Source organism: Apodemus sylvaticus, chromosome 6, assembly GCF_947179515.1.
Source record: "Apodemus sylvaticus chromosome 6, mApoSyl1.1, whole genome shotgun sequence".
Lineage (NCBI taxonomy): Eukaryota > Metazoa > Chordata > Mammalia > Rodentia > Muridae > Apodemus > Apodemus sylvaticus.
In genome coordinates, this window is record NC_067477.1 from 14204356 (window position 1) to 14232348 (window position 27993).

The 27993-nt window shown below is 53.2% G+C and overlaps 1 protein-coding gene across 1 annotated transcript; it reads left to right on the forward strand.

Annotated features, from left to right (window-relative positions):
• The first annotated feature begins 3849 nt into the window (after window positions 1-3849).
• Window positions 3850-27798, forward strand: Degs2 (delta 4-desaturase, sphingolipid 2). The gene is made up of 3 exons (XM_052186684.1): window positions 3850-4030; window positions 25474-26216; window positions 27415-27798. Exons 1-3 carry the CDS (start codon window positions 3949-3951, stop codon window positions 27559-27561), a joined length of 972 nt encoding a protein of 323 aa, XP_052042644.1. The 5' UTR covers window positions 3850-3948; the 3' UTR covers window positions 27562-27798.
• The last annotated feature ends 195 nt before the right edge of the window (window positions 27799-27993 follow it).

Consider the following 27993-nt stretch of genomic DNA (forward strand, 5'->3'; position numbering starts at 1 on the left):
CATGGTATGCACTCACTGATAAGTGGATATTAACCTAGAAAACTGGAATACCCAAAACACAATCCACACATCAAATGAGGTACAAGAAGAAAGGAGGAGTGGCCCCTTGTTCTGGAACGACTCAGTGAAGCAGTATTCAGCAAAACCAGAATGGGGAAGTGGGAAGGGGTGGGTGGGAGGACAGGGGGAGAGAAGTGGGCTTATGGGACTTTCAGGGAGTGGGGGGCTAGAAAAGGGAAAATCATTTGAAATGTAAATTAAAAATATATCGAATTAAAAAAAGTTTAAAAAAAGAGGAAAAAAAAAGAAATAAAGTCTAACTCACTTAAAAAAATTTCAATTGAAAGATAATACTTTTTTGTTGCCAAAAAACCACTTTGCCCTAGGAAAGATATAACCTGCCAAAAAGGGAACCCCAGAGTTAGGCTTGGGACAGGTTTTTTTTTTTTTTTTTTTTAAATGTCTTTCCAAGAGAATAAAAGCATCCACTTAAGGAACCTGGAGACCACTGGACAAGTGAATCATCTGAAGGAAGAGGACATACTATCAAGAGAGAATGTCCCAAGGAAAAGGGTAAATGGGCCAAATGGTATCAAATGGGCCAAATGACATCGGCCCCTCCAGGTCTTCCCTGCTGCCCACTAGAGACATAAATGGCAAATGGTCTTCATGTGGTCCCAATTCAATTAAAAATTAAAGCTGGCTTTGGGGTTGGGACAGGGCTCTCTCCTCTAAACCCACACGTGCTTGTTAAAGGAAAAATCCAAAATCTCAATCTCATACCGGAAGAACCGCCTGGTATGGCACGGAGGAAACAAACAAATAAGGGAATATTCTATTGCTACTAATCTCATAATCTTTTGGTTTTCATTTGACTCTCTAAAACTTTTCTTAGGGTATAAATATTATCTCAAAATATATGAGATTATTATATATATGTAAATGTTGGTCATCCAGAATACTATCTAATCCTAAAAACAAGTTTTGCCCAGCTTCCTGTGTGTGTTTTCAGGTTTGAGTCTGACCTGGGAACAAAGTTCAGGTGCCTTGGGTGCACTTCAGACCTTTCTGGTCCTCAAACCTTCCTGAGATCTGAATATGAATTTAAAATGTTTACGTTTTCTACCATTCCTAACAGTAACCTTTGAGGTCTCTGAGTAGAGGATAGGACCCTACAACGAAGAATCCACCCAGACTGTGGTAACACTAACCACTTGGCAAACTGCGCCATTCCCTTTCTGCTGCCAGGTTCTGCACAAACACTGGACACCTCTGGATCGACTGCTGTGTGCTACCTAGTCAGGACAACCACTAAGGTGACAAACACCACCCAAAGCTCAGCTTCGGACGACAAAGTGCTCAGAACATTATAATTGCTCTGAAATTATAGAGAGATCGACATGAACATTTTTTATAGAATTTTAAACTCAAAATTACTTAATCTTAAGGCTGCCAGATATAACTAAACTGGACATTGTGGAAAGCTTGGAAGAAATAGCTTCATTATTATTCAATAGTTTCACTGTATTAGAGTTAAAATCTTTCCTTCTTATTTAGACAAAAGGGGGAAATGTTGCTGTTTATTTGATCATACTGTGAACCCTGAGATTGTGTTTACTGAAAAAAAAAAACATGCTTCTAGTTGTGGTGTGGCTCAGGCCTAGCACACACCTTTAATCAGAGGCAGGACTAAATAGACTCAACCATAGATCAAGAGGCAGAATAAGCAACCAATTGACAGAGAGTGAACGCAGAGGAAAAACCAGAGAGTTAGAGGAAGTCAGGAGGACAGACAGAGAGATGCACAGGAAGCAGAAAGGAGGGACATAGAGTCTGAATGGTTTTGGAGACAGAGTGGAGAAAAAGACCATCCTTTTGGGATGTTGGCTGAGGAGGAAGATCAGCCGGAAGCTTTCCCTGCCTCCGAGCTATCAAGTTTTCACCTCAGCATCTGGCTCCTGAGTCTTTATTGGTAAAATCAAACAATTGAGATTTTGTTTAAACCACCACTTGTGATATTTGGCAAGGTGTCTACCCTTGGATTGCACCAATCACAACCTCAGTGATTTATTGCTACTAATACAACTTACACCCTGGAAAATGACAATGTGTGACCTATATATCACAGTAAATGCTCAGCTTGTCATGACCAGCAGGAACTGTGACTCACAGCACACGATTAAATACTATGCATCCATCAGCTCCTATCAGCATTACCTCAGACCGTGAGATACACGTGTTACCATGGTGCTTGGCCATACGATTCTTCCGTTCCTTTACAATCTTAGGGACCATTGCTCCACGTGTGCTAACATGTGCCTCTTGGAGACACCAGACATGGAAGTCTGCAAAACACCTCAAACTGTTTTTCTCCTTTGACAGGGTCGGACCCTGTAGCCCATGCTGGCCTCACCCTTGCAATTCTGCCTCAGCCTCCTGAGCCCAAGGTTACAGGGATGTCGCACCCTGTCTGGATACCTCAGTCCTCTTTGGCCTCAAAAGTTTTCTCCTCTGTGAATTGAGGACACTACTTGGTTGCTTTTCTCTGGGTCAGTGGTATCTCAAGGGAAGCTTCTGGTTTCTAACTCCTGACCTGGGCCTGACTAGGGCAGGAGGTGCCTGGTGGGCAGAACAGGAACCCAGATAGAGGCGTCAAGATGAATGATCAACAGAAGGCAAGTGCTTTGACCTTGACAGCTCTCCGGGCCAGAGGCTGTGGGGGCTGGGTCCAGGTACGGGGCTGCTTGTCTCCATCCCTGCCGGCCTGAGATGCGGCTTTCTCATGCACCCTCAGATCTCTCATTTGGCAACTGGTGGGATGGCGGCTGAGGGGTTTGCTTGCTTGCTTTCTTGCTTGCTTGCTTGCTTTTGGCTCTGTGGCTCAGGCCCCCAGATGCTGCAGTGAGGTCAGCATGGGGTTGACTGACTGCCCCGTTGAGCTGTGGAGTCATCTGAAGTGCCCACCCCACTCCAGAACCCGCTGGCTGTCCAAGCCCTCCTCCCCACCTCTCACCGGGGTTGAGAGTGATCCAAGCTCCTAGGTTTCCGGAAGAAGACTCTCTCTGTCCCATGTCTTCCCGTGGTGGTCTTCCCTCTGCGCTAGGCAGGGCCATAGAGAGGCCAGGTTCTAAGCCTCTGGAAAACCAGAAGCAGGGGGAGAGCAGATCCTCTTCTGTCACCCCCACAGACTCGAGTCCTCTCCTGAAGAATGTCTGAGGCTCCTTACCTCTGAAGCTTTGCACCCGCTGACCCCCTAACCATCAATGTCCTTCCTTTTCTCTGGCTTTGGACTTCTTGTCCTACAAGGTCCAGCGAAGAAGCAGCTCCAAGACCAATCTGCGCCGCGGCACAGATCACTCGGAATCATTTCTATACCTCCAGCACTCATGTCTGACTCTTCTGCACTTTTGTTGTGTCTTTATATCCCCTTGCCTCGAGTCCCTGAAAGGGACACGCAGGGGAAGACATTGCTGGGGCCTGCCTGTCCCAAGCTCCAGAGAGCCCTTTTCCCAGTTCCTTGTCCCCCAACATTCTCACTTACTCCTCTGCGGGGACCCAGACTTCACGATCAATCGGAGACTCTAGAGCACAGTTCATGCTGTAAGAGAAGCCGGGCGCGGAGACAGGTGTGCACCCAAGCACCGCCTACAAGTTGCAGCAGGAGTTGCCACACGGCCAGGAATCCAAGGATTACGCGGGTCTCGTGCGGCCCCTGCAGGGCTGCCAGGGTGTGGGCGTGACCTCATCTCTCAACCCAGGCCGCTTGGGTTCCAAGGGGACCACCGCGTCCCGCCCCTAGGTCCGCCCACGAGGCGACTTAGCCTCAGCCCCGCCCTTCGCCCCCGTCCCCGCCCGGGTCCCCAGGTCCCCGCCCGCGACACCTGGGTATCCTGCGACCGGGTGAACACTGCGCAGCAGAGAGCTCCCTAGGGCTCCAACGTCCCCACCATGGGTAACAGCGCGGCCCGCAGCGACTTCGAGTGGGTCTACACCGACCAGCCGCACACCCAGAGGCGCAAGGAGATGCTCGGTGAGAGCGCGCGAACCTAGCTGGGACACAGTAGCCACAATGGGGCGAATAGGATATGGGGGGCAGTGCGCGCGGGGGTCAGAGGTGGGGATGGGGGGGGGTGCGCGCCGCAGGTTCTTCACCTGCAGCTAGTAGGCGCCTGATGTGTGTAGACCTTCTTGCTTCGGAGCCAAGCCAACTGACAGCAAATACGCGCTCGGGATACACTTGCTCAGGAAGCAGGAGACGCCTTTTTTCTTGGGGACGCGGGAGACCACGAAGATCCCACAGGAGGAGAGTGACTTTCCTGCAGAGGCCTCTCCGAGGTCCCAGGGTGGGCACTGTCATGAGGATACCCCGCTGCGCGCTGTAGTCTTGGGCACCGTGGGTGGAGGATGCTACCTTCCTCCAATGTCTTCAAACCTCTGTGCCTGGTCGCCACTCACAGCGCTCCCATCTCTCCCACCATCCCTCTGGCTCTGGATCATCTGTAAACGCTTGTGTTTCATCAGATCTGCAATGCTGTTTCCTGTGGGTTTAACTGGAGTTAAGTTTAACTTGCATTACATTCAACGGCCAGCTTCCGGTTTAGCTGCCAGTGGTATCCTGGCTGGTCTCCTGGTCTCCAGGTTGTCCATGGCCAGGTATTGAACTGATGAGTCTTTCTCTTCTCTTCTCTCCTCTCCTCTCCTCTCCTCTCCTCTCCTCTCCTCTCCTCTCCTCTCCTCTCCTCTCCTCTCCTCTCCTCTCCTCTCCTCTCTTCTTCCTGACTGTCCCTTAAACTATGCCAGGTTCCCTCTGACCTTTACATCTTTCAAATTCAGGGTGCACCTGGGCTGCTACTGCAGTTTGAGGGCTCCGGACCTAGAAACTGTCCTGTGGGCTTGTTCTTGTGGTTGTCTTCCCGCATGTCTGGGCTAGCCATCCTCCCTGATCTTGTGAACTTACCAGGCACAGCAAAAGGGACCTTGGTTCCCCCTCCTGTACCACAGGAGGAGAGCAGGTGCCTTGTCTGAAATGCCTGAGGGTGCTGAGGCTGGAGCAGGGGGCTCCTCGGCTTCTCCCAGCTCTCCAGCTTCCTTTCCTGAATTATCTGGACACCTGCCATTAGGTAGTGAAGACCTGTGGACAGGGTGCGCGCGCGCGCGCACACACACACACACACACATGTTGGTGGTGCAGGGATTTCCTGCAAAATGTTGTGGTCACATTTATTTCCCATTGCTTGGTACATTGCTGAGAGGATGGACTGAGAGGCTTCCTGAAGGACGGGAACTGGTAAGGTATCTGGGACTCTAGGATACATGAAAGGTTCCTGACTCCTAGCTGCACAAGTAGGCTTCAAATTTGTGGTCCTCTGTTCTCTGCCTCCTTCGCTCTGGGGTTAAAGACGTGTACCGCAGAGCCAGAATTCTCTAGCTCCTGTTGGCTTCAGACTTGTCATAGATGACCTTTCTTGATATCTGGATTCCTCTGCCTCTGCCTTCCCACTTCGGGTATTAGAGGCAAACACCCCCACCGCCAGCATCTATGTGGTGTTGGGGAATCGACCCTGGGCTTCGGATGCATTATGCAGCATTCTGCCAGGGGAGCCACACCCCAGCCCAATGATCTCCTTCTACCCAAGAACTGTGAGTGAGTCTTAGAACACATCCAGACCTCCTAGAAGATTGATGGGGGAGAGTGGGCAGGGCCGGAGCTGTGGAGAGTTGAGGGGACACTCTGCTGGTCCAGGCGCAGCAAGAGAGCTGTCATCTCCAGGGAGCCCCGTTCATGCCCCTGCTGTAGGGCCTCTGGCTTCCTGATAACCTGTCTGGTTAGTCCCGGGGACTCTGGATGTGTGTTCTTTCACCTGCTTGAGCTCTGGTCTTTCCTGCTTTGCCAGGCACGGTTCAGTGCCTCCTCCTCCGGGAAGCCCCCACCCCATCTCTCTGGCTGCTCGGATGGCCCTGACCAAGTGGGTGGTCACCCTGGGCTCTGCCACCTCAAGTCCACTGCCCAAGCATTGGTCTCTGCAGCAGAAATTCCGTGGCTGACAGAAAGGCTGTTCCCATAGCCAGGATGAATCATGGCGACAAGAGGAAGTTGGGAAAGGCCATCCGAGCAACTTCCTGACGAAGTTGCTGTTCAGATGTGGGAGGTGACGTGTGGAGCACTCTGGCCGGGATCCCCACAGGTGCTGTTACTTTTAACTTCCTGCAGACAGGCTGGACTCACCGAGGGTGGGGACAGATGTCCTACCACCCCTCGTTTCCCCAGCCCAAGGAAGTCTAGCACAATCTTGTTCTTTGTCTTTCCAGAGGACAAAGCCTCTGCCCTTTGTTGTCTAGCCCAGAGACCACCGAGGCCCGGGCTGCTCAGGTCTGGATGTGTGGCTCGCCGATGGCTGACGGCTACATCAAGCTCTGTGACAACCTGCCAGGTGTTCAGTTAGTGACTCTCCCAATCAGGTCCCAGGAAGTCACTGCTAAGAGTCAGCCCCAGGGTTCTGTGATAAGATCGAAGTCCACCTCCTGTTTTTGCCAAGGCCGAGGCTGTGCTCTCCTGGCACAGCGTCCTAAGAAAATAGGGTCCCCGTGGCAGCATCTAAGAACGTGCCCTCTGAGCCAGGGCAGCCAGGAAGCTGATCCATTACACACCAGGCCAGGCCCAGGAACACAAACTCGGGTTTGTTTCTTTGAAGATAAATAGCTTTGTAATTTTGTTTGCTTAAAAAAATAAAAAAACCATGAAAGCAAGGCACACACACACACACACACACACACACACACACACACACGGGAAACCAGGAAATAAAGTTGGTTATTGGATTGTTTGCTTAGGAAAAGCCAGGCTACAACTTCTCTCTGTGGCAATGGCCTTTGGGAGGATCAGTAAACCCGACTGTTGCTGGAGAGTCTAGGGTACAGAGGGAGCAGCTGAAGGAAGGTGAAGCTCTGGCCACAGACGCACAGACTGCAGGGTGGCTGGCAGGAAGCCTGCCTCTTGCTGGGATCTGCAGCGGTCTGGTTGAGCCGGTGGTGGTCTCTGCTAGGCCCAGCTCTGTGACTGTCTCTACTCCTATGGTCTCCCTGGTTGTCTAGTGTTCTGTGCCCCAGTTATAGGAGCATGTTTTTGTGGTCAGGGCTAGTTCTGGTCTGAGGTACTGAAGTGTGCAGTGCTGTGCTATGCAAGAATGGGGAAACGGGGGTGTAGGGTACAGTCTTCCTGCAGTTCAGGGGACAGACCCTCTGTTCCTTGTTTCACCCTCCATTGCTGGGATCTAGCCTCGGCTCTGGCCTATTAGGGACACCCAGACGCTGACCCTCTAAACTCTCCTCTGCAGTTGCCTTCTCCCCAATCTGGGAGGCCCAGGCGGCTTCCTGGCATCTGTGAGCATTGTTCTATGCTGAGCTGATTATTTATTTTTGTGGTTCTAGGGCTGGAAACCAGGGCCTGGCACCTGATAGGCCGGCGCCATGATCCTCCCATGCCCGACGAGATTTTTTCTTTTCTTTTTTACCTCTTCATCTACTGACTCTGCGTATTCTTCAGTCTGAGCCTCAGTGTTCTTCCCACAGATATATTCTGGTGACACACGCACAAGTGAATACACACTTACACATTTGCACACACACATCCTGGCATATGGTAAATGTGAACTCGCCGGCTCTCTGGAAAGAACTAATGACCCTGAGTTGGCATTTGCTGATTTTGGTAACTATTTCTATCAAGGCTTGTTCCCACATCCCTGAAGTAGAGCTGGGCAAGATTCCCACTCTGGTTCCTGTGCCCAGGAGCCCTGGGCACCACCCCCCACTCCTCTCACCCTCCCACCCCCTCACCTTCCTCTCCCCTGCTGTTCTTTAGGATGCCACACCCTCAACCTTTGTCCCCTTATAGGTGGAATTCTATACCTGCTGTCCTCACTCAGTGCTGGGGTGAGTTCGGTTGTGTCTGGTGCCCTGTAGCTCTGGGGTTTAAGAGGAACCAGAAGCTGTGGACCTCCAAACGCCTTTGCCACCCCCACCTGCCCAGGTGCCAGATACGTGCTCTGTCGAAGGTTGCTTCCTTGCTGTTATCATGTTCTTATGCAGCAGGAAGGCGAGGGAGCACCGTGGTCTACCGTCTGAGAGAGAACTCTGAGCCACTGTTCAAGGGAGCACTCTGTTCTGTCCGAGGGAGAACTTTGAACCACTGTCCAAGTAGTTTATTGCCTGAGGAAGTGCTCTGGTTTGTTTGAGAGAGAGCTCTGTTTTACTGTTGGAGGGAACACTCTGGTCTACTGTCTGAAGGGGAACATTCTGGTCTACTGTCTGAGGGGGAACACTCTGGTCTACTGTCTGAGGGGGAACACTCTGGTCTACTGTCTGAGGGGGAACACTCTGGTCTACTGTCTGAGGGGGAACACTCTGGTCTACTGTCTGAGGGGGAACACTCTGGACTACTGTCTGAGGGGGAACACTCTGGTCTACTGTCTGAAGGGGAACACTCTGGTCTACTGTCTGAGGGGGAACACTCTGGTCTACTGTCTGAAGGGGAACACTCTGGTCTACTGTCTGAGGGGGAACACTCTGGTCTACTGTCTGAAGGGGAACACTCTGGTCTACTGTCTGAGGGGGAACACTCTGGTCTACTGTCTGAGGGGGAACACTCTGGTCTATTGTCTGAGGGGGAGCACTCTGGTCTACTGTCTGAAGGGGAACACTCTGGTCTACTGTCTGAGGGGGAACACTCTGGTCTACTGTCTGAGGGGGAACACTCTGGTCTACTGTCTGAGGGGGAACACTCTGGTCTACTGTCTGAGGGGGAACACTCTGGTCTACTGTCTGAAGGGGAACACTCTGGTCTACTGTCTGAGGGGGAACACTCTGGTCTACTGTCTGAGGGGGAACACTCTGGTCTACTGTCTGAAGGGGAACACTCTGGTCTACTGTCTGAGGGGGAACACTCTGGTCTATTGTCTGAGGGGGAACACTCTGGTCTACTGTCTGAAGGGGAACACTCTGGTCTACTGTCTGAGGTGGAACACTCTGGTCTACTGTCTGAGGGGGAACACTCTGGTCTACTGTCTGAGGGGGAACACTCTGGTCTACTGTCTGAGGGGGAACACTCTGGTCTACTGTCTGAAGGGGAACACTCTGGTCTACTGTCTGAGGGGGAACACTCTGGTCTACTGTCTGAAGGAACACTCTGGTCTACTGTCTGAAGGAACACTCTGGTCTACTGTCTGAGGGGGAACACTCTGGTCTACTGTCTGAGGGGGAACACTCTGGTCTACTGTCTGAGGGGGAACACTCTGGTCTACTGTCTGAGGTGGAACACTCTGGTCTACTGTCTGAGGGGGAACACTCTGGACTACTGTCTGAGGGGGAACACTCTGGTCTACTGTCTGAGGGGGAACACTCTGGTCTACTGTCTGAGGGGGAACACTCTGGTCTACTGTCTGAGGGGGAACACTCTGGTCTATTGTCTGAGGGGGAACACTCTGGTCTACTGTCTGAGGGGGAACACTCTGGTCTACTGTCTGAGGGGGAACACTCTGGTCTACTGTCTGAGGGGGAACACTCTGGTCTACTGTCTGAGGGGGAACACTCTGGTCTACTGTCTGAGGTGGAACACTCTGGTCTACTGTCTGAGGGGGAACACTCTGGTCTACTGTCTGAGGGGGAACACTCTGGTCTACTGTCTGAGGGGGAACACTCTGGTCTACTGTCTGAGGGGGAACACTCTGGTCTACTGTCTGAGGGGGAACACTCTGGACTACTGTCTGAGGGGGAACACTCTGGTCTACTGTCTGAGGGGGAACACTCTGGTCTACTGTCTGAGGGGGAACACTCTGGTCTACTGTCTGAAGGGGAACACTCCGGTCTACTGTCTGAGGGGGAACACTCTGGTCTACTGTCTGAGGTGGAACACTCCGGTCTACTGTCTGAGGGGGAACACTCTGGTCTACTGTCTGAGGGGGAACACTCTGGTCTACTGTCTGAGGGGGAACACTCTGGTCTACTGTCTGAGGGGGAACACTCTGGTCTACTGTCTGAGGGGGAACACTCTGGTCTACTGTCTGAGGGGGAACACTCTGGTCTACTGTCTGAAGGGGAACACTCTGGTCTACTGTCTGAGGGGGAACACTCTGGTCTATTGTCTGAAGGAACACTCTGGTTTACTGTCTGAAGGGGAGCACTCTGGTCTACTGTCTGAGGGGAACACTCTGGTCTACTATCTGAGGGGGAACACTCTGGTCTACTGTCTGAAGGGGAACACTCTGGTCTACTGTCTGAGGGGGAACACTCTGGTCTACTGTCTGAGGTGGAACACTCTGGTCTACTGTCTGAGGGGGAACACTCTGGTCTACTGTCTGAGGGGGAACACTCTGGTCTACTGTCTGAGGGGGAACACTCTGGTCTACTGTCTGAGGGGGAACACTCTGGTCTACTGTCTGAGGGGGAACACTCTGGTCTACTGTCTGAGGGGGAGCACTCTGGTCTACTGTCTGAGGGGAACACTCTGGTCTACTATCTGAGGGGGAACACTCTGGTCTACTGTCTGAGGGGGAGCACTCTGGTCTACTGTCTGAGGGGGAACACTCTGGTCTACTGTCTGAGGTGGAACACTCTGGTCTACTGTCTGAGGGGGAACACTCTGGTCTACTGTCTGAGGGGGAACACTCTGGTCTACTGTCTGAGGGGGAACACTCTGGTCTACTGTCTGAGGGGGAGCACTCTGGTCTACTGTCTGAGGGGGAACACTCTGGTCTACTGTCTGAGGGGGAACACTCTGGTCTACTGACTGAGGGGGAGCACTCTGGTCTACTGTCTGAGGGGGAACACTCTGGTCTACTGTCTGAGGGGGAGCACTCTGGTCTACTGTCTGAGGGGGAACACTCTGGTCTACTGTCTGAAGGGGAACACTCTGGACTACTGTCTGAGGGGGAACACTCTGGTCTACTGTCTGAAGGGGAACACTCTGGTCTACTGTCTGAGGGGGAACACTCTGGTCTACTGTCTGAGGTGGAACACTCTGGTCTACTGTCTGAGGTGGAACACTCTGGTCTACTGTCTGAGGTGGAACACTCTGGTCTACTGTCTGAGGGGGAACACTCTGGTCTACTGTCTGAAGGGGAACACTCTGGTCTACTGTCTGAGGTGGAACACTCTGGTCTACTGTCTGAGGGGGAACACTCTGGTCTACTGTCTGAAGGGGAACACTCTGGTCTACTGTCTGAGGGGGAACACTCTGGTCTACTGTCTGAGGGGGAACACTCTGGTCTACTGTCTGAGGGGGAACACTCTGGTCTACTGTCTGAGGGGGAACACTCTGGTCTACTGACTGAGGGGGAGCACTCTGGTCTACTGTCTGAGGGGGAACACTCTGGTCTACTGTCTGAGGGGGAACACTCTGGTCTACTGTCTGAAGGGGAACACTCTGGTCTACTGTCTGAGGTGGAACACTCTGGTCTACTGTCTGAGGGGGAACACTCTGGTCTACTGTCTGAGGGGGAACACTCTGGTCTACTGTCTGAGGGGGAACACTCTGGTCTACTGTCTGAGGGGAACACTCTGGTCTACTATCTGAGGGGGAACACTCTGGTCTACTGTCTGAGGGGGAACACTCTGGACTACTGTCTGAGGGGGAACACTCTGGTCTACTGTCTGAGGGGGAACACTCTGGTCTACTGTCTGGGGGAACACTCTGGTCTACTGTCTGAGGGGGAACACTCTGGTCTACTGTCTGAGGGGGAACACTCTGGTCTACTGTCTGAGGGGGAACACTCTGGTCTACTGTCTGAGGGGGAACACTCTGGTCTACTGTCTGGGGGAACACTCTGGTCTACTGTCTGAGGGGGAACACTCTGGTCTACTGTCTGAGGGGGAACACTCTGGTCTACTGTCTGAGGGGGAGCACTCTGGTGTACTGTCTGAGGGGAACACTCTGGTCTACTGTCTGGGGGAACACTCTGGTCTACTGTCTGAAGGGGAACACTCTGGTCTACTGTCTGAGGGGGAACACTCTGGTCTACTGTCTGAGGGGGAACACTCTGGTCTACTGTCTGAGGGGGAACACTCTGGTCTACTATCTGAGGGGGAACACTCTGGTCTACTGTCTGAGGGGGAACACTCTGGTCTACTGTCTGAGGGGGAACACTCTGGTCTACTGTCTGAGGTGGAACACTCTGGTCTACTGTCTGAGGTGGAACACTCTGGTCTACTGTCTGAGGTGGAACACTCTGGTCTACTGTCTGAGGGGGAACACTCTGGTCTACTGTCTGAAGGGGAACACTCTGGTCTACTGTCTGAGGGGGAACACTCTGGTCTACTGTCTGAGGGGGAACACTCTGGTCTACTGTCTGAGGGGGAACACTCTGGTCTACTATCTGAGGGGGAACACTCTGGTCTACTGTCTGAGGGGGAACACTCTGGTCTACTGTCTGAGGGGGAACACTCTGGTCTACTGTCTGAGGGGGAACACTCTGGTCTACTGACTGAGGGGGAGCACTCTGGTCTACTGTCTGAGGGGGAACACTCTGGTCTACTGTCTGAGGGGGAACACTCTGGTCTACTGTCTGAGGGGGAACACTCTGGTCTACTGTCTGAGGGGGAACACTCTGGTCTACTGTCTGCGGGGGAACACTCTGGTCTACTGACTGAGGGGGAACACTCTGGTCTACTGTCTGAGGGGGAACACTCTGGTCTACTGTCTGAGGGGAACACTCTGGTCTACTATCTGAGGGGGAACACTCTGGTCTACTGTCTGAGGGGGAACACTCTGGTCTACTGACTGAGGGGGAACACTCTGGTCTACTGTCTGAGGGGGAACACTCTGGTCTAATGTCTGAGGGGGAACACTCTGGTCTACTGTCTGAGGGGGAACACTCTGGTCTACTGTCTGAGGGGGAACACTCTGGTCTACTGTCTGAGGGGGAACACTCTGGTCTACTGTCTGAGGGGGAACACTCTGGTCTACTGTCTGAAGGGGAACACTCTGGTCTACTGTCTGAGGGGAACACTCTGGTCTACTGTCTGAAGGGGAACACTCTGGTTTACTGTCTGAGGGGGAACACTCTGGTCTACTGTCTGAGGGGGAACACTCTGGTCTACTGTCTGAGGGGGAACACTCTGGTCTACTGTCTGAGGGGGAACACTCTGGTCTACTGTCTGAAGGGGAACACTCTGGTCTACTGTCTGAGGGGGAACACTCTGGTCTACTGTCTGAGGGGGAACACTCTGGTCTACTATCTGAGGGGGAACACTCTGGTCTACTGTCTGAGGGGGAACACTCTGGACTACTGTCTGAGGGGGAACACTCTGGTCTACTGTCTGAGGGGGAACACTCTGGTTTACTGTCTGAGGGGGAACACTCTGGTCTACTGTCTGAGGGGGAACACTCTGGTCTACTGTCTGAGGGGGAACACTCTGGTCTACTGTCTGAAGGGGAACACTCTGGTCTACTGTCTGAGGGGGAACACTCTGGTCTACTGTCTGAGGGGGAACACTCTGGTCTACTGTCTGAGGGGAACACTCTGGTCTACTGTCTGAAGGGGAACACTCTGGTCTACTGTCTGAGGGGGAACACTCTGGTCTACTGTCTGAGGGGGAACACTCTGGTCTACTGTCTGAGGGGGAACACTCTGGTCTACTGTCTGAGGGGGAACACTCTGGTCTACTGTCTGAAGGGGAACACTCTGGTCTACTGTCTGAGGGGGAACACTCTGGTCTACTGTCTGAGGGGGAACACTCTGGTCTACTGTCTGAGGGGGAGCACTCTGGTCTACTGTCTGAAGGGGAACACTCTGGTCTACTGTCTGAGGGGGAACACTCTGGTCTACTGTCTGAGGGGGAACACTCTGGTCTACTGTCTGAGGGGGAACACTCTGGTCTACTGTCTGAGGGGGAACACTCTGGTCTACTGTCTGAGGGGGAACACTCTGGACTACTGTCTGAGGGGGAACACTCTGGTCTACTGTCTGAGGGGGAACACTCTGGTCTACTGTCTGAGGGGGAACACTCTGGTCTACTGTCTGAAGGGGAACACTCTGGTCTACTGTCTGAGGGGGAGCACTCTGGTCTACTGTCTGAGGTGGAACACTCTGGTCTACTGTCTGAGGTGGAACACTCTGGTCTACTGTCTGAGGGGGAACACTCTGGTCTACTGTCTGAGGGAGAACACTCTGGTCTACTGTCTGCGGGGGAACACTCTGGTCTACTGTCTGAGGGGAAACACTCTGGTCTATTGTCTGAGGGGGAACACTCTGGTTTACTGTCTGAGGGGGAACACTCTGGTCTACTGTCTGAGGGGGAACACTCTGGTCTACTGTCTGAGGGGGAACACTCTGGTCTACTGTCTGAGGGGGAACACTCTGGTCTACTGTCTGAGGTGGAACACTCTGGTCTACTGTCTGAGGTGGAACACTCTGGTCTACTGTCTGAGGGGGAACACTCTGGTCTACTGTCTGAGGGGGAACACTCTGGTCTACTGTCTGAGGGGGAACACTCTGGTCTACTGTCTGAGGGGGAACACTCTGGTCTATTGTCTGAAGGAACACTCTGGTTTACTGTCTGAAGGAACACTCTGGTCTACTGTCTGAGGGGGAACACTCTGGTCTACTGTCTGAGGGGGAACACTCTGGTCTACTGTCTGAGGGGGAGCACTCTGGTGTACTGTCTGAGGGGAACACTCTGGTCTACTGTCTGAGGGGGAACACTCTGGTCTACTGTCTGAAGGGGAACACTCTGGTCTACTGTCTGAGGGGGAACACTCTGGTCTACTGTCTGAGGTGGAACACTCTGGTCTACTGTCTGAGGGGGAACACTCTGGTCTACTGTCTGAGGGGGAACACTCTGGTCTACTGTCTGAGGGGGAACACTCTGGTCTACTGTCTGAGGTGGAACACTCTGGTCTACTGTCTGAGGGGGAGCACTCTGGTGTACTGTCTGAGGGGAACACTCTGGTCTACTATCTGAGGGGGAACACTCTGGTCTACTGTCTGAAGGGGAACACTCTGGTCTACTGTCTGAGGGGGAACACTCTGGTCTACTGTCTGAGGTGGAACACTCTGGTCTACTGTCTGAGGGGGAACACTCTGGTCTACTGTCTGAGGGGGAACACTCTGGTCTACTGTCTGAGGGGGAACACTCTGGTCTACTGACTGAGGGGGAGCAATCTGGTCTACTGTCTGAGGGGGAACACTCTGGTCTACTGTCTGAAGGGGAACACTCTGGTCTACTGTCTGAGGGGGAACACTCTGGTCTACTCTCTGAGGGGGAACACTCTGGTCTACTGTCTGAGGGGGAACACTCTGGTCTACTGTCTGAGGGGGAACACTCTGGTCTACTGTCTGAGGGGGAACACTCTGGTCTACTGTCTGAGGGGGAACACTCTGGTCTACTGTCTGAGGGGGAACACTCTGGTCTACTGTCTGAGGGGAACACTCTGGTCTACTATCTGAGGGGGAACACTTTGGTCTACTGTCTGAGGGGGAACACTCTGGACTACTGTCTGAGGGGGAACACTCTGGTCTACTGTCTGAGGGGGAACACTCTGGTCTACTGTCTGAGGGGGAACACTCTGGTCTACTGTCTGAGGGGGAACACTCTGGTCTACTGTCTGAGGGGGAACACTCTGGTCTACTGTCTGAAGGGGAACATTCTGGTCTACTGTCTGAGGGGGAACACTCTGGTCTACTGTCTGAGGGGAACACTCTGGTCTACTGTCTGAGGGGGAGCACTCTGGTCTACTGTCTGAAGGGGAACACTCTGGTCTACTGTCTGAGGGGGAACACTCTGGTCTACTGTCTGAGGGGGAACACTCTGGTCTACTGTCTGAGGGGGAACACTCTGGTCTACTGTCTGAGGGGGAACACTCTGGTCTACTGTCTGAAGGGGAACACTCTGGTCTACTGTCTGAGGGGGAACACTCTGGTCTACTGTCTGAGGGGGAACACTCTGGTCTACTGTCTGAAGGGGAACACTCTGGTCTACTGTCTGAGGTGGAACACTCTGGTCTACTCTCTGAGGGGGAACACTCTGGTCTACTGTCTGAGGGGGAACACTCTGGTCTACTGTCTGAGGGGGAACACTCTGGTCTACTGTCTGAGGGGGAACACTCTGGTCTACTGTCTGAGGGGGAACACTCTGGTCTACTGTCTGAGGGGGAACACTCTGGTCTACTGACTGAGGGGGAGCAATCTGGTCTACTGTCTGAGGGGGAACACTCTGGTCTACTGTCTGAGGGGGAACACTCTGGTCTACTGTCTGAGGGGGAACACTCTGGTCTACTGTCTGAGGGGGAACACTCTGGTCTACTGTCTGAGGGGGAACACTCTGGTCTACTGTCTGAGGGGGAACACTCTGGTCTACTGTCTGAGGGGGAACACTCTGGTCTACTGTCTGAAGGGGAACACTCTGGTCTACTGTCTGAGGGGGAACACTCTGGTCTACTGTCTGAGGGGAACACTCTGGTCTACTATCTGAGGGGGAACACTCTGGTCTACTGTCTGAGGGGGAACACTCTGGACTACTGTCTGAGGGGGAACACTCTGGTCTACTGTCTGAGGGGGAACACTCTGGTCTACTGTCTGAGGGGGAACACTCTGGTCTACTGTCTGAGGGGGAACACTCTGGTCTACTGTCTGAGGGGGAACACTCTGGTCTACTGTCTGAAGGGGAACATTCTGGTCTACTGTCTGAGGGGGAACACTCTGGTCTACTGTCTGAGGGGGAACACTCTGGTCTACTGTCTGAGGGGGAGCACTCTGGTCTACTGTCTGAAGGGGAACACTCTGGTCTACTGTCTGAGGGGGAACACTCTGGTCTACTGTCTGAGGGGGAACACTCTGGTCTACTGTCTGAGGGGGAACACTCTGGTCTACTGTCTGAGGGGGAACACTCTGGTCTACTGTCTGAAGGGGAACACTCTGGTCTACTGTCTGAGGGGGAACACTCTGGTCTACTGTCTGAGGGGGAACACTCTGGTCTACTGTCTGAGGGGGAGCACTCTGGTCTACTGTCTGAAGGGGAACACTCTGGTCTACTGTCTGAGGGGGAACACTCTGGTCTACTGTCTGAGGGGGAACACTCTGGTCTACTGTCTGAGGGGGAACACTCTGGTCTACTGTCTGAGGGGGAACACTCTGGTCTACTGTCTGAGGGGGAACACTCTGGACTACTGTCTGAGGGGGAACACTCTGGTCTACTGTCTGAGGGGGAACACTCTGGTCTACTATCTGAGGGGGAACACTCTGGTCTACTGTCTGAAGGGGAACACTCTGGTCTACTGTCTGAGGGGGAACACTCTGGTCTACTGTCTGAGGTGGAACACTCTGGTCTACTGTCTGAGGGGGAACACTCTGGTCTACTGTCTGAGGGGGAACACTCTGGTCTACTGTCTGAGGGGGAACACTCTGGTCTACTGTCTGAGGGGGAACACTCTGGTCTACTGTCTGAGGGGAAACACTCTGGTCTATTTTCTGAAGGAACACTCTGGTTTACTGTCTGAAGGAACACTCTGGTCTACTGTCTGAGGGGGAACACTCTGGTCTACTGTCTGAGGGGGAACACTCTGGTCTACTGTCTGAGGGGGAACACTCTGGACTACTGTCTGAGGGGGAACACTCTGGTCTACTGTCTGAGGGGGAACACTCTGGTCTACTGTCTGAGGGGGAACACTCTGGTCTACTGTCTGAGGGGGAACACTCTGGTCTACTGTCTGAGGGGGAACACTCTGGTCTACTGTCTGAGGGGGAACACTCTGGTCTACTGTCTGAGGGGGAACACTCTGGTCTACTGTCTGAGGGGGAACACTCTGGTCTACTGTCTGAGGGGGAACACTCTGGTCTACTGTCTGAGGGGGAGCACTCTGGTGTACTGTCTGAGGGGAACACTCTGGTCTACTATCTGAGGGGGAACACTCTGGTCTACTGTCTGAAGGGGAACACTCTGGTCTACTGTCTGAGGGGGAACACTCTGGTCTACTGTCTGAGGTGGAACACTCTGGTCTACTGTCTGAGGGGGAACACTCTGGTCTACTGTCTGAGGGGGAACACTCTGGCCTACTGTCTGAGGGGTAACACTCTGGTCTACTGTCTGAGGGGGAACACTCTGGTCTACTGTCTGAGGGGGAACACTCTGGTCTACTGTCTGAGGGGGAACACTCTGGTCTACTGACTGAGGGGGAGCACTCTGGTCTACTGTCTGAGGGGGAACACTCTGGTCTACTGTCTGAGGGGGAGCACTCTGGTCTACTGTCTGAGGGGGAACACTCTGGTCTACTGTCTGAGGGGGAACACTCTGGACTACTGTCTGAGGGGGAACACTCTGGTCTACTGTCTGAGGGGGAACACTCTGGTCTACTGTCTGAGGGGGAACACTCTGGTCTACTGTCTGAGGGGGAGCACTCTGGTCTACTGTCTGAGGGGGAACACTCTGGTCTACTGTCTGAGGGGGAACACTCTGGTCTACTGTCTGAGGGGGAACACTCTGGTCTACTGTCTGAGGGGGAACACTCTGGTCTACTGTCTGAGGGGGAATACTCTGGTCTACTGTTTGAGGGGGAACACTCTGGTCTACTGTCTGAAGGGGAACACTCTGGTCTACTATCTGAGGGGGAACACTCTGGTCTACTGTCTGAAGGGGAACACTCTGGTCTACTGTCTGAGGGGGAACACTCTGGTCTACTGTCTGAGGGGGAACACTCTGGTCTACTGTCTGAGGTGGAACACTCTGGTCTACTGTCTGAGGTGGAACACTCTGGTCTACTGTCTGAGGGGGAACACTCTGGTCTACTGTCTGAAGGGGAACACTCTGGTCTACTGTCTGAGGTGGAACACTCTGGTCTACTCTCTGAGGGGGAACACTCTGGTCTACTGTCTGAGGGGGAACACTCTGGTCTACTGTCTGAGGGGGAACACTCTGGTCTACTGTCTGAGGGGGAACACTCTGGTCTACTGTCTGAGGGGGAACACTCTGGTCTACTGTCTGAGGGGGAACACTCTGGTCTACTGACTGAGGGGGAGCACTCTGGTCTACTGTCTGAGGGGAACACTCTGGTCTACTGTCTGAGGGGGAACACTCTGGTCTACTGTCTGAGGGGGAACACTCTGGTCTACTGTCTGAGGGGGAACACTCTGGTCTACTGTCTGAGGGGGAACACTCTGGTCTACTGTCTGAGGGGAACACTCTGGTCTACTATCTGAGGGGGAACACTCTGGTCTACTGTCTGAAGGGGAACACTCTGGTCTACTGTCTGAGGGGGAACACTCTGGTCTACTGTCTGAGGGGGAACACTCTGGTCTACTGTCTGAGGGGGAACACTCTGGTCTACTGTCTGAGGGGGAACACTCTGGTCTACTGTCTGAGGGGGAACACTCTGGTCTACTGTCTGAGGGGGAACACTCTGGTCTACTGTCTGAGGGGGAACACTCTGGTCTACTGTCTGAGGGGGAGCACTCTGGTCTACTGTCTGAGGGGAACACTCTGGTCTACTGTCTGAGGGGGAACACTCTGGTCTACTGTCTGAAGGGGAACACTCTGGTCTACTGTCTGTGAGCACTGATCTCATCACAGGGGCTCCATCTTGGGAATTAATCACCTGAGGCCCCACTTCCTAACCCATCATGTGGGGATCTGATTTTGGGCTGCCTGAGTTTTGTCAAACCTTGTTAGCAGGGCACACATGCTGGGACACTGCACTTAGTTTGTCTTAATGCCATGTTCCTCCTTTGGTTTTTAACAGCCTTATGGTGGTATACTAACACATCATGCACATCCTTGCCTTTAAGGCCATACTGTATTGCTCCTTACCAAGACCCAGTTTGAGAATACTTCCATCACCTCAAACACTTCTTAGTGCCATAGGCTATTCCCCACCCCCAACTATCCTGACATCTTCAGTGGGTAAGTTTCAGTTTAAGTGTCCAGCACAGCATTTGACCCTCTCACAATGCCTTAGCCAAGACACACTATGCGCCTCTTATGAGCTCATATACCTGTTCCTGCACTCATATAAAGATGAACCTATCCTCTCCTCAGCTGGAGATCCTCAGAGATTTGGATCTGACTCCATCAGCAGAATAAAAAGCAAGTCTAACAATGATGGGTGAGGAGGCTGCTAGGACACTCAGACCCTTTGGACTACTGGTTTGTTTATTTGTGTTGTGTTGTGTTGTGTTGTGCTGTGTCTCCCAAGGGCCTCCCACATGCTGGGAGAGAGTCAGGCTTGCCTGTGGCTCAGAATTGGCTTGGGAAAGATCAAAACAGTGGGAGACATTCCCAGGTCTGTTGAGGAGCTGGGAGGAAGCTGTCTAGGAAGGCTTTGGGTGCCTGCAAGAGGACAGGCTGGTCTGAGGTCCCACCTCAGCTGTGGAGGGGGAAGGGCTGGTGGGGTGGCGCTTGTTTGTGGGCTTCAGCCTACAGACCCTGGGTGGCACCTTCATCACTGAGCAGTTTGGTGGAGGGAGCCAGACAGACTTGGCTGCTGGAGGCCTCCTGTGACACAGGAGGCAAACTTGATGTCCTGGAGCCAGACTGGGCCTGTGCATGGATTAGCCTCCCTGGGGAAGAGGTGGGAGGATCCTGTCCCAGGATGGGGCTGGGCGGGGCATGCAGGTTCCAGGGACTGATGACCAAAGAGATGCAGACCAAAGAGAGGGAGGGATCTCCATCTCCATGGGACAAGGCGGGGAGTGGCGGAGTGGCCTGCAGCTGGCAGTCCCTCTCTGGTGCTCTTTTATCCAGCTCTTGACTCTGTCCCTGATGACAAAGTTGACAAATCAGGAGAATTTCTGGAAAAAGAAAAAGAAAACAAAACAAAACAAAAAAACAAGGCTCCTCAGAGGTACAGCTTAAGAGTGTATTGTGGGTCTGCACTGGCTGGTTTTGTGTGTCAACGTGACACAGGCTGGAGTCATCACAGAAAGGAGCTTCAGTTGGGGAAGTGCCTCCATGAGATCCAGCTGTGGGGCATTTTCTCAATTAGTGACCAACAAGGATAGGGCCCCTGTGGGTGGTGCCGTCTCTGGGCTGGTGCTCTTGGGTTCTATAAGAGAGCAGGCTGCCAGGCAGTGGTGGCGCATGCCTTTAATCCCAGTACTTGAGAGGCAGAGGCAGGCGCATTTCTGAGTTTGAGGCCAGCCTGGTCTACAGAGTTCCAGGACAGCCAGGGTTACACAGAGAAACCCTGTCTTGGGGAAAACAAACAAACAAACAAACAAACAAAAAACAAAACCAAAAAAACAAACAAAGAAAGATAGAAACAAACAAACAAAGAAACAAAGAAAGAAACAAAGCTGAGCAAGCCAGGGGAAGCAAGCCAGTAAGGAACATCCCTCCATGGCCTCTGCGTCAGCTCCTGCTTCCTGACCTGAGTTCCAGTCCTGACTTCCTTTGGTGATGAACAGCTGTGGAAGTGTAAGCTGAATAAACCCTTTCCTCCCTAACTTGCTTCTTGGTCATGATGTTTGTACAGAAACCCTGACTGAGACAGGGTCCTTACAAACAAATACACTAACATGTAGCCAGCAAATCTGGGGCAGCCAGGCCTCCTCAGTGGCCACCTGCACGCATTCCTAGCTCTGTGGGCTGTCAGGGAAGGTGTCAGGACTGGCGCACGAGAAAGCAGCTTGAAAGAGAGACTCCAGCTTGAGTCTGCGGATGCTGGGCTGCAGAGTAACACAGAGAGCTGCCCAGGCTGGGCTTCAGATTGTCTAGCAGAGGACACTTGAGGCGTGCGTAAGTGTCCAGGCTAGAGGCTGGATCCTGCCCACATCCACAGAGAGAAGACTTAAGAGGTGTGCCCATCGGGCACAGGGCTTACCAGTAGTGTAGGGTGCAAGAAGCAGCTTGGGGAATCAGGGTAGGCCGAGGAGGGGTTATAGAGCCTTCCTTCCATGTAGTACATGTCTCCTCTATGGGAGGCCCACTGGAGGACTTGAGGCTAAGAAGGGCCAGCTAGACCTCACGGCATGGTCGGGTCTCTGGGGATAGGAGGAAGTGCACAGGACTCCTTGCAGCGGTCTGAGCAGAGGAGAGGGAAGAGTCATTAAGCAAGTACCCCACAGTCTGAACACCTCCAGTAAAGTCACTGCTGCTAGGCCGGGTCCTTAAGTGTGTGCCCCATGTGCTGGCCTATATCTAAGCCAGAGCCTGGGCCCTGCTGCCCTGAGGCCAACCTCACTGAGGCCACTCACTTGACACAGGTGTGGCTAGACCCGCCCTCTTGTGCTGATGTTTGGCTTCCTTCTAAGGGGAAGCAAGGGCAGCTGCCTCATGCAAGCATTTAGCTAGAGCTAGTTCCTGGGCAGGAGTGGAAGAGGCTGGCTGCCACCTGTGGGAGGCTGTGTGGGTGAGACAGGTACACAGAGGCCACCATGGGGGACAGGGAGGCTGCTGGCAGGCAGGATTCAGACACTTTGCATGTGATTTTCCTGGTGGAGACAGACACTTCCTGCAGATGTCTTCATCCTCCCTGTCCTGAAGACATGCCACCTTCCCCGTGGTCCCGTGCCCCCCCATGAGCAGCACCCCCTTTCCTGCAACACTGAGGCACTCCCTGGTGGTGTCCGGATCCCAGACCGTCACTAGTTTCCCCAAATCCAAGTCCCCAAGTAGCAGCAGGTACATCAGTCCCTGGAGAGGAGGGCCAGAGTGTAACTCACAGAGTATGGTCTGTCCTGTGTGCCCAGTGCCATGCCCTTGCTGAGCCCAGTGAGGTGATGTTAGGGGTGTGTCCTGCTGGCTTGTCCATCCTGCCAGGACTGATGAGGAGCAGGGCCCTCAGAGACCAGGTTGAGTTTGGCTGGCCTCTGACCCAAGGCTAGGAGGAGGCTGAGGCGAGAATGGAGTCACCAGTTGTGGGTGTATGTCACTTTGTCACTTCACGGTATTCTTTGCCCTGGACCTTAGAGTTCTGTCCTGCCTTACTAGGCTGAAACTCTCATCAACAGAGCAGCAATCCTTCAGAAAGCCCCACAGACGAGCAGATTCCCTGCGCTCTCCTGGATTCTGGAGTCACCCACCTTCTTCACAGGATTTCCTCAGTGTCTCAAGACAGGTGGCCTGGTCCCTCGTGCCCCATCCTGTCCTCTGGCCCCCAGCTTTGTTCCTGCATGCCTGAGGAATTTTGTGATGACTTTGATGATGAATACATCTCTTCTTTTTTTATTATTAGATATATTCTCTATTTACATTTCGAATGATTTCCCTTTCCTGGATCCCCCCTCCCTGAAAGTCCCATAAGCCCTCTTCCCTCCCCCTGTTCCTCAATCAACCCCCTCCAGCTTCCCTGTCCTGCTATTTCCCTACACTGATGCATTGAGCCTTTCCAGGACCGGGGCCTCTCCTTCTTTCTTCTTGGGCATCATTTGATGTGTGAATTGTGTCTTGGGTATTCCATGCTTCTGGGCTAATATCACTTATCAGTGAATGCACACCAGCATACATCTCTTCTTAACCTTTCACCTTAGGTGGTCATAGGCTGTGGGGTAGCACGTGAGCATCTTAGGGATGTATTGTCCTGCCCATGACGGACGCCATATGAAAACAGGCAACACAGTCAGCCTGGGGCAGCTTGGTGTCCTAGAGCCTAACTCTTCAGATACCTGAGGGCCATTAAGCAACTGTGGGCAAAGTTGAAAGGTAAACTGGTGGTCCATGCCCATGCCCATCACCCTGTGCCATCAGGAGCCTCTGCTAGCAGCCCCTGGCAGCTGCCTCAGCCTGGCCCTGAAATCTCTTAGGCAGCTGACAAGGCCGTATCGTAGGATCCTACCCATTGCTCAGATGAAGTGTTTGGAAGCTAGAGGTTTCTCCATGCTTTTATTTTATTTTATTTTATTTTATTTCATTTTTGAGGTAGGGTTTCCCTGTGCAGCCCTGGCTGTCCTGAAACTCACTCTATAGATCAGACTGGCCTGGAACTCAGGGATCCTGCGTCTGCCTCCCAAGTGCTGGGTTTAAAGGAGGGTGCCACCACTGTCTGGCCAGACTTTTTTTTTCCCTTGTGATAAAACATATATACAATTTACCTATCTATTTGCTTGCTTGCCTGCCAATCTAACTATCATCTATCTATCTATCTATCTATCTATCTATCTATCTATCTATCTATTTATCTATCTATCTAATCTTCTATCTGCTTGCTTGCCTATTTATTTATTTATTTATTTATACACACACACACACACACACACACACACACAATCTCATGCAGCCCAGGCTGTCTCAAACTCACAATGTAATGAGAAATATCTTGGGCTTCTGATCCTTGCACCCCTACATGCCGGGATGACAGGTGTATCAGCACACTCTGCTCCTGAAGCGCTGGGGATTAGTCCAAGACTTTGTGCACACTAGGCAACTGGACTGCCCCCGTCTCTGTAGGAGTGCAGGCTGGAGGCATTAATGATAGTCATGTTATAGTGACAGCCATCATTGCAGATCACATGGCCCTGCCAGTTCCAGTGAAGGCATAGTCCTCGCTTTGGTTCTGGGAGGTACCCTGGGAGGCCATTCCTGGGCGAGGCGAGGCCACTGTCTGCTCACAGGGCGGGGAGCTGCTGAGCACTGGTGCTGTTTAACTGAGGTACCCTAGGATAAGATCCTGCCTGGATGGCCTTCCCATCTGCAGGAGAGCGGGGACTCCATCTCTGGGATGTCTGTTCTTGTCCAGGGAGCCAGGGGACAGAGCAGACCTGGCTCCATCTGGTCTACCTATCTCAGAATGTATCTGCTAATCATTCTGGGTTTCTGATGGCCCTCTGTTCACGGATGTGGCTCCAGCTCTCTGATAGGCCCTCCTGTAAGGATAGCCTCAGTGGTTTCATCTTGCCCCACCCTTTAATATTTGGGTACCAAAAATCTAAATGTTACTATTCTATTTTTCCGTTTTGGTCCTTCCTGGGCTTGGCTAGCTTCCGTGTGCACTGTTTGCTCCTTTTCTAGAATACAAAACACAAAGGCACAAAGTACACAAGGATGAACACCTGCTGCTGTGGGGAGCTGACACTTTGTTAGCTTCTCTGCAGTGCTTATTCTTTGTTTTAGGGGCTGTCTCCCAAGCCATGCCTGAGAAATCAGGGGTGACCACATCACCCTCCCTAGCCATGCCCAAGCACCGAGTCCCACATGACTTGGGTGTCTTTGCAGGGACACGGGAGTGGGCATGAGACTTGTGGGTCTGCAGCTTTGGTTTTCATGTGACCTGTTGTGGCACCTGCACTTTATTTCAGTGAGTGACAAATTCCCCCAACCCTGAGAAGTCTCCCCAGCCTCATCCGGAAGGTGATCAGAGGCAGGGCCTTTGCACTCCACAGTCTAGGCTGCAACTCTTCCCAGACACAAGCTAGAGCGATGGCATGCCTCTCCGAGACCCATGAGGGTATGGGTTGGGCTGTTGTATTCGGGGACTGCTGGGTGCTGAAGATGGGAGTTGGCAGGAGAAGGAGGGTTCAATACATGCTGAATCACTCATCATTCTTGTCTTCCTTGTAGCAAAGTACCCAGCCATCAAGGCCCTGATGCGGCCAGACCCCCACATCAAGTGGACCGTGTTGGGAATGGTACTGGTGCAGGTGCTGGCCTGCTGCCTGGTGCGGGGGCTCTCTTGGCGATGGCTGCTGTTTTGGGCCTATGCCTTCGGTGGCTGCGTCAACCACTCACTGACACTGGCCATCCATGACATCTCGCACAATACCGCCTTTGGCACAAGCTGTGCCTCCCGCAACCGCTGGTTTGCCATCTTTGCTAATCTGCCCATTGGCCTGCCTTACGCCACATCCTTCAAAAAGTACCACGTGGACCACCACCGCTACCTGGGCGGAGACGGGCTGGACGTGGATATCCCCACGGACTTCGAGGGCTGGTTCTTCTGCACACCGGCCCGCAAGGTGCTGTGGCTGGTGCTTCAGCCCTTCTTCTATTCCCTAAGGCCTCTCTATGTGAACCCCAAGGTGGTGACACGTATGGAAATCCACAACGCCCTGGTGCAGCTGGCATTTGATGTCACCATCTTTGCCCTCTGGGGGATCAAACCCATAGTCTACCTTCTCGCCAGCAGCCTCCTGGGCCTGGGCCTGCACCCTATCTCTGGCCACTTTGTGGCCGAGCATTATATGTTCCTGAAGGGCCACGAGACTTACTCCTACTACGGACCCCTCAACTGGATCACCTTCAATGTGGGCTACCATATGGAGCACCACGACTTCCCCAGCATCCCCGGTTGCTACCTGCCACTGGTAAGCTCAGCCCGGGCTGAGCTGGCATGGGAGGAGTGGGGAGTGAGGGCAAGGGCTCCGGCTGTTCCCTGGCTGCCCTCCTTAGTGTGTTAGTAAGGGGATGCTTAGGTACCTTTGGCCCCAGGGCAGCAGAAAGGCTGGACCACATAAGTCAGTGCCTGGAGATGGAGGAGGCAGATCCAGCGAGGGCAGTGTTTTCCAAGCGGGTGCATGTTAGCAGCTTAGGTTAGAATGCTGCTGGAACCCGGCTGATGGGCTCCGGTGTGTCCCTGGCCAAGTGCCTGCCCCATTTCAGTTTCCTTTTCTGTATCGTTGGGCACTGTGAGGAGTACCCTGCTCCTTATCTTCTGCCTCTTGGCGCTCATTTCTTATCACAGCCTTGGGACAGTAGAGGCCTACTGCGCCAGGCCTGAAGTCGGCCAGGCAGCACAGGTGTGAATTTTGTCCTTGCATCCTAAGGGTTCTGGCTGTAGCAACAGGGAGGGGACGCTAATACGAAGGGAAGGGAGGCTGAGGTGGAGGCTGAAATAGAGAGACTGAGGGTCTCAAATGTTAGAAAGGTGTGTGAGGGGCTCCTGTCCCGAGTATGTTTGTGTATGCCCTCCTTGGGTGCAGTATGTGTGTGTGTGTGTGTATGTGTGCACTGATGGGCTGGATGCCTTTGGTTGTCCCAGTCATGTGTTCACACAACCTGTCTGCCCCCTCCACAACCGTCACACTTAAATATACATTTGAGATGAGGACAGAGGTTACGAGGCAGGGACGGCACATCTCAGGAGCCAAGCTTGAGTCCCACTGAGGTCACCTCTGCCAGGAGTGGCCTTCAGGGAGCACTTGCTGTAAGCAGGAGAGAAGGCTGACTGCTGGGCCCATTTTAGATACAGCAATGGCTTCCCTGGGAGGGCGGGAAGGCAATCTCCCCAGCACTGCGGGAGGAGGCAGACATGGCGAATCAGGTCAGGGTAAAGGTGCAGGGTGAAGTGTGATCACCGAGCAGACTGAACGGTGAGGCTCCGAGGCTGGCCGAGCCCAGGATGCTGGAGTGAGGGCTGAGGGTATGACCCAAGGCCTGCAGGGCGTAGGTCTCAGAACTCTGCAGGCTCATAGTGGACCCACCCTGATCGTGTGTGTGTGTGTGTGTGTGTGTGTACTCACGAACCAGCCAAGGTGCAGTCTTGACCCCAACCCCTTTCCGCAGGTGCGGAAGATTGCACCCGAATACTACGACAACCTGCCACAGCACCACTCCTGGGTGAAAGTGCTCTGGGACTTTGTATTTGAGGACTCCATGGGACCCTACTCCAGGGTTAAGCGCAAGTGTAAGCTGGCGAAGGACCACCTGTGAGCCCCGCCAACCAGCAGTCCAGACGGAGCAGCCGCCCGCCTCCTGCCCGTGGGAACTGCATCAGCTCCTGTAGCCAAAGCTGCTGCTGGCTCTGTTGGGCCCAGGCAGCGACGCAGATAGGAGTAACCAGACTTACCTGATCTTTCTGGGTCTCAGCTGTGACTGAGCAGGATACTGAGCAGGCTCCCATGGGGCTGCTTTTCTCTATCCCCAGATTAAATCGAATATGCCTTTATAGTCTGTGTGTCTTCCTCCTTTTGGGCAGAATGGAGTCTCGGCCTGCACCTTGGCTCCCAGAGAATGAGGCCTGAATCCAAACAGGTTGAGTCCAGCACACGTGTAGCTCCTTTAAGCGAGCCCCAGGCCTGAGTCCCACTCCCTTAAGCTCTGGAAGGCCTGAGGCGTCCACCACTATGAAGGAACCTCTAGCTA